Below are 12,225 nucleotides of genomic sequence, written 5' to 3'. Positions count from 1 at the left end.
ATAGATTCTTTTATAAGATGCTTTCCTTAATGTTCTTTTTTAAAGAGTCTGGCCAAGCTGACAGATGGATTCAGGAATAGCTGTTGTATTACAGAATCTCTGCAGGATCTTCATCATAATTCTAGCCCACTTAGTGACTCCAGTTTACCTCAACACTACTCTGATGCTTGTTCTCAAACTGATATCATTGGAGAGGTATGCAAATATTTTTATTTAAATATGTTTGCTATGAAAAAGCAGTAACTTTTGTTGTACTGCATAGTGACAACGTTTAAATATATCTTCCCAATTCAGTTCAAAAGAGGATTTAATCAAAACACACAATGCATATAATTGCATTATGGGCTTTTTGCCTTTTATTTAAGCAAAAGAAAATAATTAATATAATATAATATAATATAATAATATGGCACTATTCTAAACTATACTGTTGATGTCCACTTTATAGGTTAGTGAGACTGTTTAGCAAATCCAACTAAATTGAAGAAATCTCTTAACATATTGCATTTAATTAAGGCATTAAACTAGAATATTTTTCTGGTTGAGATTTGCATTAGTTATTTAAACCTTTCATACATTTTTTTCACTCTACAAAGCATATGTAATTTCTACCATTTTTCTGTGTTTGTTCCAAAGTATATTTTCTGTCTATCATTTTTTCTTTGTTGCAGGAATGGGCAACTATCTCCAGCATGGTATGTATAATGGCTGAATTGCTTGATTTAAGAAGCAGTCATATTACGTAAGAATTACATTCCCTTTGTGCTCATAGAATTTTGAACCAATCACAGAAACAATATTTACTTGAGAAAGGTCTAGAGCCTCAAACAAAGAAGTTAAATATGAAGTCTAACAGTTGCCTGTGTGGCCATTAATTTAATTGAAATTAGTGAGAACGAGGTATTGAGAACCAATGGGCATGGCATAGGTTTGCACTCTTGAGTTTCTATTTTATAAAGAAAATGTCATTCTGTAGCAAACTATGTATTTTGCTAAAATTTTATATGGTATTTTAAACACAGTTTAGCATGAATTCAGGGTCCTAGATTAGATATAGTAAATAACTATAGCCATTTATACTTGGGATCCTAGATACTGTATCATGAACAAAATGATAATAGCTTCAAAATAGTTTTGGACTAGATTTGGGACAGAAGTGGCTGGTACAGTGGGTCGGTGCTGTTTTGCTTATCGGTCGGCAGGGTGACAATGTTAAGGTTGGGTGCCATGCATGAGTATTGAATTGGTTCCATTGGTGTTGCTGTGCAGCCCTGACTTTGCCACTGCCCTGCCCTGCACTATCCCAGTAAGCACTCCTGGTTAAGTGTTGATGTTGAAGTTAAATTTCTCCTCACAGTGTTACTATTTTCTAATGAAATGCTAATTTTGTCATTTTTCTTGCCTTTCAAAAGTTTGGATTTGATGACAAAAGACGTGCTGACAAAATAAAATTGAGCTGGCAATATGAAGAGGCCAGAAAGAAGTAAGTATGCATAACTTGCAATGTTGATCACCAGTGCTAACCAGATGGTGCTCAATTCTTAAATGAATCAGTGGTCTGGCTCTCACAGGAAACTAAACTATGGTTTATTAAACAGTGGCTTAACATTAAGTCGCTGGGTTTCATTCACACATATCTGTATTTATTAAGTTTGGTTAAAAGGTTGCTCATTAACCAATGTTTGTTAGCTTATAAACCTCGTTAGTCACTTTAGTTCAAAGGTCACTTAACATGACTGATTTCCAACACCACTTATAGTTGCCAGGTCATTTAGTTGACCTCTAGGTCTGATCATGTCAGCTAGATAAGAGGGAGCATCTAGAGTGGGGCAGGTTGTCAAATGGGGCTTGAATATTACCACTATTAGTTTCACACCCATTGAATATAGATGTAAGTTACATCTAAAAGTTGGTGTCTGTAACTTTGTGCCCAAGTATAAGAATAGTTGTTTAATGAAATGTGCAGTTAGTGTTTCCCATCAAGGATTGGCAAATCAGAGAAGCACTGCATTTTTTATGATTTAACTTAGTATACTAACACAGGACAAAAGGAATTGTCTTGACATCACCTGTTGCTGAAATAGATGTGGAGCCAGTTAGTTGCTCAGGTAGGAGATCACAGAAGAAGAAGAAGAGTTTGGATTTGATATCCCGCTTTATCACTACCTGAAGGAGTCTCAAAGCGGCTCACATTCTCCTTCCCCTTCCTCCCCCACAACAAACACTCTGTGAGGTGAGTGGGGCTGAGAGACATGTAAAAGTGGGAAACAACTCTAAAAATTGGCCCAAGATCATTTATTGTAGGCATGCAATATAGTAATAATAGTTGGAATTAGTACATAAATCTCTCCTTCTCAGAAAAGCTGTAGCTTTTTGTATCAAATATATAGTATTTAAAACCATGTTTAGGTAAGAGCTCAGAGCACATTTGCTTCTACCAGTTATCTCTGTGGTCACATTCTTCATTTATCATGCATTCCTTCCCCTTAGCTTGCTGGCATTTCTGTACGGCTTTTGTCTCCACAAAATATTTCTGTGTTCAACCTCACTTTGCTAATGAAACATCTATTGCAGCTACACAGTGTGGGTGTAGGAATGTGCTGCGTTTGGTTTAAATCTACAAGCTACTAAATTAACGTGTTGCAGTACATTAAAAATGCTTTTGCCAGGCTCCTGTTTATATCCAAAGTGATGAGAAAGCAAAGTATATGTGTCACCATTAGAGTTGAGAAAATTCTTCCACAAAATAGAAATTTGTGTGTGTATGTGTGTGTGTGTGCGCGCGTGCGCTTTTTCATTAGAGACCATGCTAAGAATTCATGCAGTATTTATTGTCCTTTACTTTAAGCAATGTCAAGGAATCTGAAATAATAGTCTTAATCATTTAGTATACTGAGGATAAAGTTTTGTTTTCTGTAGTAGATGGTAAGCTGTTTGGACAGTGTGTGTTTTCTTAGGTGTTCTGTCCCATGGTCATTTTTGCAGTTCTAAACAAATGCATTTATTTATTTATTACTGCAAATATTATTAATTTGAATAAAGTCCTGATGTATTTAACTGAGGTGGTAGTCTTGAAACCAAATTTTACTGTTTTTTTGTTTTGAGTTAGTTCAAAAATTTGTTACATTTCATTTTCCATTTTGGGATGTAGTTAGTCTTCAGACAACTTTACTGATGGAAAATGTCACTCAGGGATAATATTGGTGTTTTTCCTCTTTTTTTCGTGCACCGTGATAGTACAAATTCATGTTCGCAAGTCTTTTTCATGGCATGCGTAACAAATATTTTTGTGGATGACAGATGCAAACATTTCCTCTGCTTTTACATTTCTTTCTGTAAAAATAATAACATTTTTTCGTAAGAATTTTTTTATGAACACGTACGGTTTTAAAAGACAAAGATCCTACCACAAAGTGGAATTTGCAGTAATGCATACTTTTGAAGCTGCTTTAGAAGGATTGATATAGATTAGGGGTCAGTAACCTTTTTCAGCCGTGGACCAGTCCACCGTCTGTGGTGGGCCAGACTATATTAAAAAAAAGAACAAATTCCTATGGCCCACAAATAACCCAGAGGTGCATTTTAAATAAAAGCATCATAAATAGCTTAGAGTTTTTATTTATTTTTTAACATTTCAAACTGTACTTGGTGGCCTTGAAAAGCACCTAATGCATACAAGTATATGGAACAGTATTCTTCAAGCTTATCCTGGGTTTTCCAGAAGCTTATGATACATTTGTGGTGTATATTTTAAGGACTTTCATAACTATACTGTAGAGATTTTTCTTTCTTTTTCTTCTTCTGAAAGTTAGTAATTTCTTGGTGGTCCTTTGTAATGAAGGGTTTTCAGTATCCAGCAACAGTTGGCTCAGCATGATCATGAGTCTTGGCCAGGGATGGTGGAAGCGGACAGAGACCATCTTCAGCTCATCAAAGAGAAAGAAGCTCTCCTACAAGAACTGCAGGTCATAAGCCAGCAGCAGAGATCCCCAGAAGACATCGATCGTTTAGAGGAGGAAAAGAGGAGGTTGGAGGATGAAATCCAGCAGGCTCGTGCCACTTCTTCTCATGGTGCAGCCGAAAGGTTTTAAGGATTTAATTATTTTGTTAGATGCTGTGGGGTATATAACAGACACATTGGGATAGTAATGATGTTAGGAGGCTATACTGAAATAGTGGATAGTTGTAGTTCTTAACAAATCCTACTTAGCTCTTATTTGCTATGCCACATTTTCTTAAGTCTCCAGAGCTGGTTTAACTAACTGACATAGTACCAGTATAGTATTCAACTATAGAGGTAAATACTACGAGAGTTATACCAGTTGCAGTTATTGTTTGCTTGCTTGCTAGCTAGCTAGTATTTTATCTGTCAAGGTAGTATTTTATCTGTCACTGAATAGAACGTTGTTTTTTATTTTTGCTGTCATTGCAAAGTAAGAATACTAGTTCATTCATTATAGGATACTGTTACAAGAAAAGAAGAACTGTCTGCTCATGCAGTTGGAAGAAGCAACTCGCTTAACATCCTATTTATGCTCGCAGTTGAAGAGGTTAGTTCGTTGGAGAAATTGATTCTTGTGCTTATGGCAAATCATGACAGTTGGCTTTCCAAAAAAGTAAAATTGAACTAGATATAGTCTCATAGTCTCATACGCTAAATGAGACTGAACAGGTTCCTTTTACTTTTAGCTATATATTGCTAGCATATTGCTTCATGGCCATTTCAGTAGATTAGGAATATCATTTTATTTTTAACTCCAAAAATCCAGAAAGCACTCTTAAGTTTCAAAATACAGATCGACATAGTAATGATACAAACCTGGTAGGTTGTTGGCCAATTTCCTAAATCTTGAGGGTTAGCTGTGTATTTGATTAGAAGACGACAATGACTGATGGTTATATGTAACTGATTTATGTTTCTCATTTTGTCAGTTAATTAAATCAAAAGCAATAATTTTTTTTGCTATTGTAAGCATTTATTAAGAAATACAGACGTTCAATTTTGGACCAGACTTTACTTAGTTACAGACTTTGAAACTTAAAAAAGACTGAATTTCTTGTGGGAAATTGATGACAGATATTTGAAGTACTGTGTACGTTCTGGTAACTTTTTATAACATAGATCCTGTTAAGAAACCAATTTGAGAGTAACAGAAATTAAAGAAATGAATACAGTTGAAAATAAAGCTGAGAAAACAATACAGATTACATTGACTCAGTTTGCATGTAAAATCAAACTCCAGGCTAATATGTTCAATCCTACCCTAAGACACTCTACTTCTTTCAGCTTGGAACTACTGAACTTTGTCATTCTATTCAAATTGGGACGCTTGGTTTGCACTTGCCATGCAACTAGCATTTCAAGCAGGAAAAATGTATATGGGGGTGGGGGGAGGGCTCAAACACAAACCATAGGCTGCTATTGCAGATGTAATGGCAAACGATGGCTTGCCACGAAAGAGAGGTGTGGGAGGCCAGGAACAAAGGAATTTGTGTACCAAGGGCTGTCTGAACCAACCCATTGTGTTTAACATTTGTGCAGACATTTACAAATGCATTTTTGTCTTCTAGCTTGTCCGCCAGCACTCTAACAATATCCTCTGGAAGCAGTCGGGGGTCATTGGCATCCAGCCGTGGATCTTTGGCATCCAGCAGGGGGTCTCTCAGTTCTGTCAGCTTCACAGACATCTATGGTGTTCCTCAATATGAAAAATCGGACAGTGCTACAGAGTATGGGCAGCTTATGCGATATGATCCAGCTCCTGTTGATTCTCACAGTAAAGATGTACAGTATATTGAAACTATTGGACATTCTAGCTGCAGTAAGCAAAGAAGATCATTGGATACACCTTTATCTTTAGCATCTCTGTCCTCACGGTCTTCTCTGTCCTCACTATCGCCACCAAGTTCCCCTCTGGATACCCCCTTCCTACCTCCTTCTCGGGATTCTCCATTGGCCCAGCGGTCAGAAGGATATGAGGAAATGATGGGAACAGGTGCCTTAGAAATGCTCAGAGCCCAGGCCTCTATTTTGGGTGAAGACAAAGCACAAGAAACTGTTTCATCCAAGGCTCTTGAATATTCTACAGGCAGTGAAGGACTTCGAGAAGCAGGACTGCAACTGACAAATGTTCCAACCTCTGGAGGTAAGTTTTTGGCTTTCAGCATTTTGTTTTGTTGATTCTCTAAATTCTAAAATGCATGATATGCTTATGCCATAAGTAAGTTTCGTAAGTTGAAATAACTGCAGTGGCAGGAATTAATGAAACTAATTAAGTTGCCTAGGTGGTTTGTGAATATATTTATACAGCAATCTCAAAACTTCCCTTTATTTTGCTATAACTAATTTGTGTTTTTCTCTATGAATAGGGGGAAAAGTATTAGTGAAATCTGATCAGTTAGTGTTCCTGCTATAAAGCTTGTTAATTAACATGGAATTACTGTAATAAGTTTGGAGGAAGGCACATTGTTGTTGCTTGGTCTTCACAGCAGCATTTTTTTTTTAATTCCATAGTGCCTTGTTATTTGACAGTTTCAAATCTTCCCGATTCATGTACTGGAAGAGAGGACCACAAGTGGGTTGGCCATGATGCATAATACCTACCAAAGTCATCCTTGAAAAACTTCTGTCAAGTCCTGTCTTTCAGATCTTGAAAGAATTGCTTTTCAAAGTGTTTTTCATATAATTAGGGTCTTTCTTCTTCACAACAAAGTGGATAGCAGCCCAAATCCTAATAAAATTAAAGCTGTGTTTGACTGAAGGGGTAAACCAGGGTTGAGTGCAGTATCACACGTGCAAGTCTCGCACAGTATTTCTTTGCATGTTGGTATTAGCACAGAAAGTTGGACTTTTTATAATAGTGTTCAATTAGAAACCTTTCTGCAAGTGGAAAATTTGCTTACCAGGTTATTTCAATACGCACAGTTTTCAAGGGCATTCAAATGAATACTTTCTAAAATCTCTTCAAGTCTTGCCTGTTGTAGGTCTTCCCTATATTCTTTTCAATATTGCATTATTTCTACAGCTGAATAAAATGTATGTAATAAATGCAGAGCCTAATATTTCCACATGAGTACATGTGGAATACATGTGGATTTTACTGCTCAGTTCCAAGTCTGCATTCTGTGATAGCCATCTTTGATTCCAAGTCTTCTGTGCACATCCAGGTTATTGCCTCTTCTATGACCTTCACTACTGCATCTCATAGTAAAAACATTTCACACACGCTGGTGAACTATCATCCTGATTCATCCTTTTGTGGTCCACTTTAAACAACCAATCCTATTTTCTAGTTCTATTTTATCTTAGTATTTTTTAAAGTTACCTTTCCCCCCATCTGCCTTAAGTACCTTGTATACATTGGATTCCCCTCTTTCAAATTATCATTGTTTACTGAGTTTTCTAAGATAAACGTACATACACATCTACATAGTATCATTCCAATCGAAAATGGCAAATTAAGAATTAACAATACAACTTGGTGCATGTCTGACATGAATATAGTTAGTTCAGAGCATATAGTCAACATATAGTCCTCTTTCCTGACCCAGTCTCCATCCATAAATCATGAAATTCAAAACCAGATATACCAAGGTAGTGAATTCTTCCATAATGTTTTTGGGTGGCTTGACTATTCTACACCTTGTCAAGCCACTAGTGTTATAAGGTTGCTCCATTTAGCTATAAAGTATCTTCCTATTTTGCTCCCCTCAGTTCTCAATTTTTATGCCTTAGCTTTTCTGCTAGAGCTATGAACCACACTTTAGGCTACCAACTCTTCAGCATAGTGATGTACATTCTGCAGGTTGTACAGTCAAATTAGTCTCTCTATTGACACAGATGCATTCAAAGAATGTCAGGCTTCTGGGGACTTCCTCCAGCCTCATCAGGTTTTGGCCAAATGTTTAAACTTCCATTTGCTGCAGCCAGTTAGCTTGTATTTCACTTAATCTGGCCATAAACTGCTCTCAGACAATATATGCCCCCCTTTTAAAAAAACAACAACAACCCTCATATCCTGTATTCCCCTTTGGTTTCTATTTCCTATGCTGCCCACACTTGTCCAAACCTGGGGCTGGTCTAGGAAAGGTAAGTGGAGTTACTGAAATATGTAGCCATTTCCCCCCAAATTTTGCCCACAAAAAAGGGTTCTCTACTTGCCATAGCCTTCCTGTAGCATCCCCCCCCCCCCAGAAAAGAGAGAGCTATATGATGCTGCCAATAGTAATCAAATTTAATAGCTGCCTAATCCACCTTTATTATTTGTACGAACAAATTGTTTAACTTGGCATGTTTCATAGTGGAGTTTGAGATTAAATGCTCCCAGGACCCCTCTTTTTATATTAGTAAAGTGTTGTTCAGTTCATTTGGGATTTTTTACTACCATTCAAAGGTTTGCCAACAATGGATGGAAATGTCAGGAAGAGGAAGTGCAACAAAAGGGACATTTTTATCGCTGCTACATGGCCTAGCCAAGTAAGGTTTAGTTTATACCAGGAGTTCACTCTCTGCAGGCCAAGGAAAGTTAGGAATCTTACTCCAGCACAGATTTATGCAGCCCCTAAAGCATCTAGTATTGACACCTCGCTGTGCACAAAGGCTGCATTTGATAAGGTAAAGAGCATGAAACAGAGCAGCATTCTTGCTTGGTGGCAAGCCATAGGCTTGTTTGTTTGTTTGTTTGTTTGTTTTGGTATTGTTTTTACCCTGGGCTGTTAAGATCCAAATAACAAGCTTTGGAAATTATTATTGCATTTAAACTTTCCACCCCAATACCGGCTATTTTCTTGAATCACAGTTTCAGTTTGTTCTTAAATAATGGTTCATTTTAAACAAAAAAATACAGGTTTGATCAACTGATTTCACGATTTACTTAAATTATTCTTGTATTTTGTTTCTCACGTGGCACAACAGAAAAATTTGCTGTAAGTGAACTTAGAATTTCTTCTTGTGGTGGGTTTTTTTCTTCCTGCCTGTAAAGCCCTGTGTGTGCGTGTGTGTTTGTTTGTTTTTGTTTTTGTTCTGTATTGTGTGCATGTTGGGAGGGTGGAATATGTGCTCCTTGATTTCATCCAAAAAAAAAAAAAATCATATTTGTAACCATTATAGCCCATTCATGTTGCTGCAGTATTAACTGAATTATTTTCTATTTAATAGCCACTATTGTCTACTGTAATAATGTTCTGTGTTTGCAGCTTAAATTGCTGTCTTCAACATGCCTGGTAAATTGTGGGTGAGGATTTACTATTTCCTTATTTTTGGAAGGATTTTTTAAAAAACTGCCATCAATGTATTTTAAACCCCCCAAAATAGCAAGGTTAATAAAAGCTGTTAAAGTAATCACACATTATTACTGCTTGGTAAATCTCTTTCTACAGTTTTAGTAACTAAAATTACTTACCTTGATGGTAGTTTTCCTGTCCACTAACTAATGTCTCCGGCTTCATGATAATTAAATCAAATTACTCTATTTGACATGTCACAACTGGTTGTGGGTATATCTTTATACAAGGACTTCAGATCACCGAACTGCCACATTAAGCTCCTATTACTATATACTATAATTACTCTATACTATAATATGCTAAGGGACGTGGGTGGCGCTGTGGTCTAAACTGAAGGTTGGTGGTTTGAATCCCTGCGACCGGGTGAGCTCCCGTTGCTTGGTCCCAGCTCCTGCCAACCTAGCAGTTCGAAAGCACGTCAAAGTGCAAGTAGATAAATAGGTACCGCTCTGGTGGGAAGGTACCCTATTTTCCGGCGTATAAGACAACTGGGAGTATAAGACGACCCCCAACTTTTCCAGTTAAAATGTAGAGTTTTGAGATATACTTGATCGCAAATTCTCCACCCGGCGTATAAGATGACCCCCGGCTTTTGAGAAGATTTTCCTGGACTAAAAAGTAGTCTTATACGCCAGAATATACAGTAAACGGCGTTTCCATGCGCTGCTCTGGTTTCGCCAGAAGTGGCTTAGTCATGCTGGCCACATGACCCGGAAAAACTGTCTGCGGACAAACATTGGCTCCTTCCGCCTGTAAAGCGAGATAAGCGCCGCAACCCCAGAGTCGTCCGCGACTGGACTTTACTGTCAAGGGTCCTTTACCTTTATCTTTACCTTTTTATAATATGCAAAATTTCAGAGGTTTTGTCTGCCTGCTGCATGTTATTTCAAATCTTGTTCCCCCCCTTTTTTGGTCCAGCTGTGTTTCTGCTAATTCTTAGTGAAAGGCATGCTGATAGGTGGCACCTACTTTAATTTTAGTGGCATTGTCTTGTTAATTCATTTGAAAGCATCAGGCAAAATAACTTCAACTGAAACATTTATAACATGTTTGAGTTTGAAACATTTTCATATTGCATCTTGATTCTTTATTATTCTTTACTGTTATATAGCACAGTATATCTTTTTTTTCTTTTTTGGTGATCTCCAAGGTACAGTAGTCAGTGAAAGAGTCTTAGTCTGCCAGCTTTTTGTGGCTACACAGGCACTTCTTCTTTGTTCATTACAGTTTTGTAAAAATTATATAAATTTGCAGAACTTCATTACCATATAGGAATGATAAATTCAGGTAATGAAGCTCTCCTTGGTTCCTTTGAACTTTGCAAAGATTAGAAAAATCACATTTGTTATTTCCTCTGGTGGATTGGAGTGACTGCATGCAAGATAATGTTCTCCATTGTCAAGGCCAGGGGTCAGCAAACTTTTTCAGCAGGGGGCCAGTCCACTGTCCCTCAGACCTTGTGGGGGGCCGGACTATATTTTGGAAAAAAAGAAAGAAAGAACAAATTCCTATGCCCCACAAATAACCCAGAGATGCATTTTAAATAAAAGCACACATTCTACTCATGTAAAAACACCAGGCAGGCCCAACAAATAACCCAGAGATGCATTTTAAATAAAGGGACACATTCTACTCATGTAAAAACACGCTGATTCCCGGACTGTCCGCGGGCCGGATTTAGAAGGCGATTGGGCCGCATCCGGCCTCCGGGCCTTAGTTTGGGGACCCCTGGTCAAGGCAGTTCACCTGGAAACTGATCAAAAGTGGAACTGTGTTTCCAGGTTCAAAAATGCTGCTAACCTGAATAGTGTAGATTAATTGTAAAGTATTACAAGTATAAGAGAAATTACTAGGGCTTGTTAGTCTACTAGCATCATTTGGTGGAACATTAAAGATAACACTTACTGGGAAAATAATAAAAGATGCAAAGGACATTTATTGTTTTGATTTGTTGATACTTCCCCCTTGATTCCTTGGGTGCTGCATTTTACTCCTTGCAACTATTTTAAAAGGAATATTGCAGGGCAGGTTTCCCTTGGTCCACTAAGATTGCACATACTTGTGCTGCACACAACTGAGTAAATACACACATCAGACGCATAGTATATTCTCTTGCCACACATAGCTGACATACAAACTAGCCTCAAAGACCTGTTGCTTAGTGGTAGGTTATTTTTACAGCCCATAAACTAGCAATCTCACCTAGGACTCTGAAGTCTAAATCTCATGTGTATCTTATATGAATATGTTAATATAGTTAACAGCACAGATACAAGCCAAGCTATGTGTAGTCAGTTATATGCATCTCAGGGTACTATTTTGAACACCTTTGCATGTATATAAAATTCAAGAATGGTACTGGAGCGTCTACTTTTTGCTGAGGGCATGGTCTTGAGGGCACATGTTGCAACTATCTTGCTGAAACTAAGCAGGTTTGGTCAATCCCCAAAATGGTGACCATCTGGCAACCCTACAAGAGCTTACCTTAAGGGTCACAGTTGAAGGAAGGCGTGATATAAGTGTACTAAACAACTGCATAAAACAAATGCCCACATTTTTAGCTGCTTTCCTACTTTTCTGACTTTTGAGGAAAAAATAAACTGTCTCTGTTTGTATGTATCCTGTCTCAAGTGAATATTTTAGTAGTTTCCATTTGAAAAATCAACTGCTCATGTATCCTGCCTGTTGTGCACATATACCGGTAATTGCTAATAGTTCATTATGTCTGCAAAGCTGTCACGGTACTGCTGTTCATATACGTTGAGTTCCAAGTAAAAATGAACTGTAACTGTATTTGTTTGCTTTTGCTCCATTCCTATTCTCCCCGCTTTATTTATTTTTAAAAGTCTATTTTGGACTTGGAAGTATATACTAGGTTGATTCTTACCTTAAGTTACTTGCACTAAGCTTTCATGAAAACCAATGGGATAAATTAGTGAC

At 37.4% G+C, this 12,225-nt stretch overlaps 1 protein-coding gene across 4 annotated transcripts in view; it reads left to right on the top strand.

Moving 5' to 3' along the window:
* Window positions 1-12,225, top strand: part of WWC3 (WWC family member 3) — a 57,362-nt gene that overhangs the window by 30,010 nt on the left and 15,127 nt on the right. For all 4 annotated transcript variants that reach the window (XM_033147427.1, XM_033147426.1, XM_033147429.1 and 1 more), the window contains 6 exons: window positions 46-195; window positions 672-695; window positions 1,413-1,483; window positions 3,842-4,084; window positions 4,461-4,550; window positions 5,572-6,146. In XM_033147427.1, the coding sequence (XP_033003318.1) occupies window positions 46-195; window positions 672-695; window positions 1,413-1,483; window positions 3,842-4,084; window positions 4,461-4,550; window positions 5,572-6,146 (1,153 nt within the window). The remainder of the gene's footprint in view (window positions 1-45; window positions 196-671; window positions 696-1,412; window positions 1,484-3,841; window positions 4,085-4,460; window positions 4,551-5,571; window positions 6,147-12,225) is intronic.

Source organism: Lacerta agilis, chromosome 4 (assembly GCF_009819535.1).
Source record: "Lacerta agilis isolate rLacAgi1 chromosome 4, rLacAgi1.pri, whole genome shotgun sequence".
Classification (NCBI taxonomy): Eukaryota; Metazoa; Chordata; class Lepidosauria; order Squamata; family Lacertidae; genus Lacerta; species Lacerta agilis.
The sequence above is the reverse complement of the archived record's forward strand: the minus strand, read 5'-3'. Positions and strand labels throughout refer to the sequence as shown.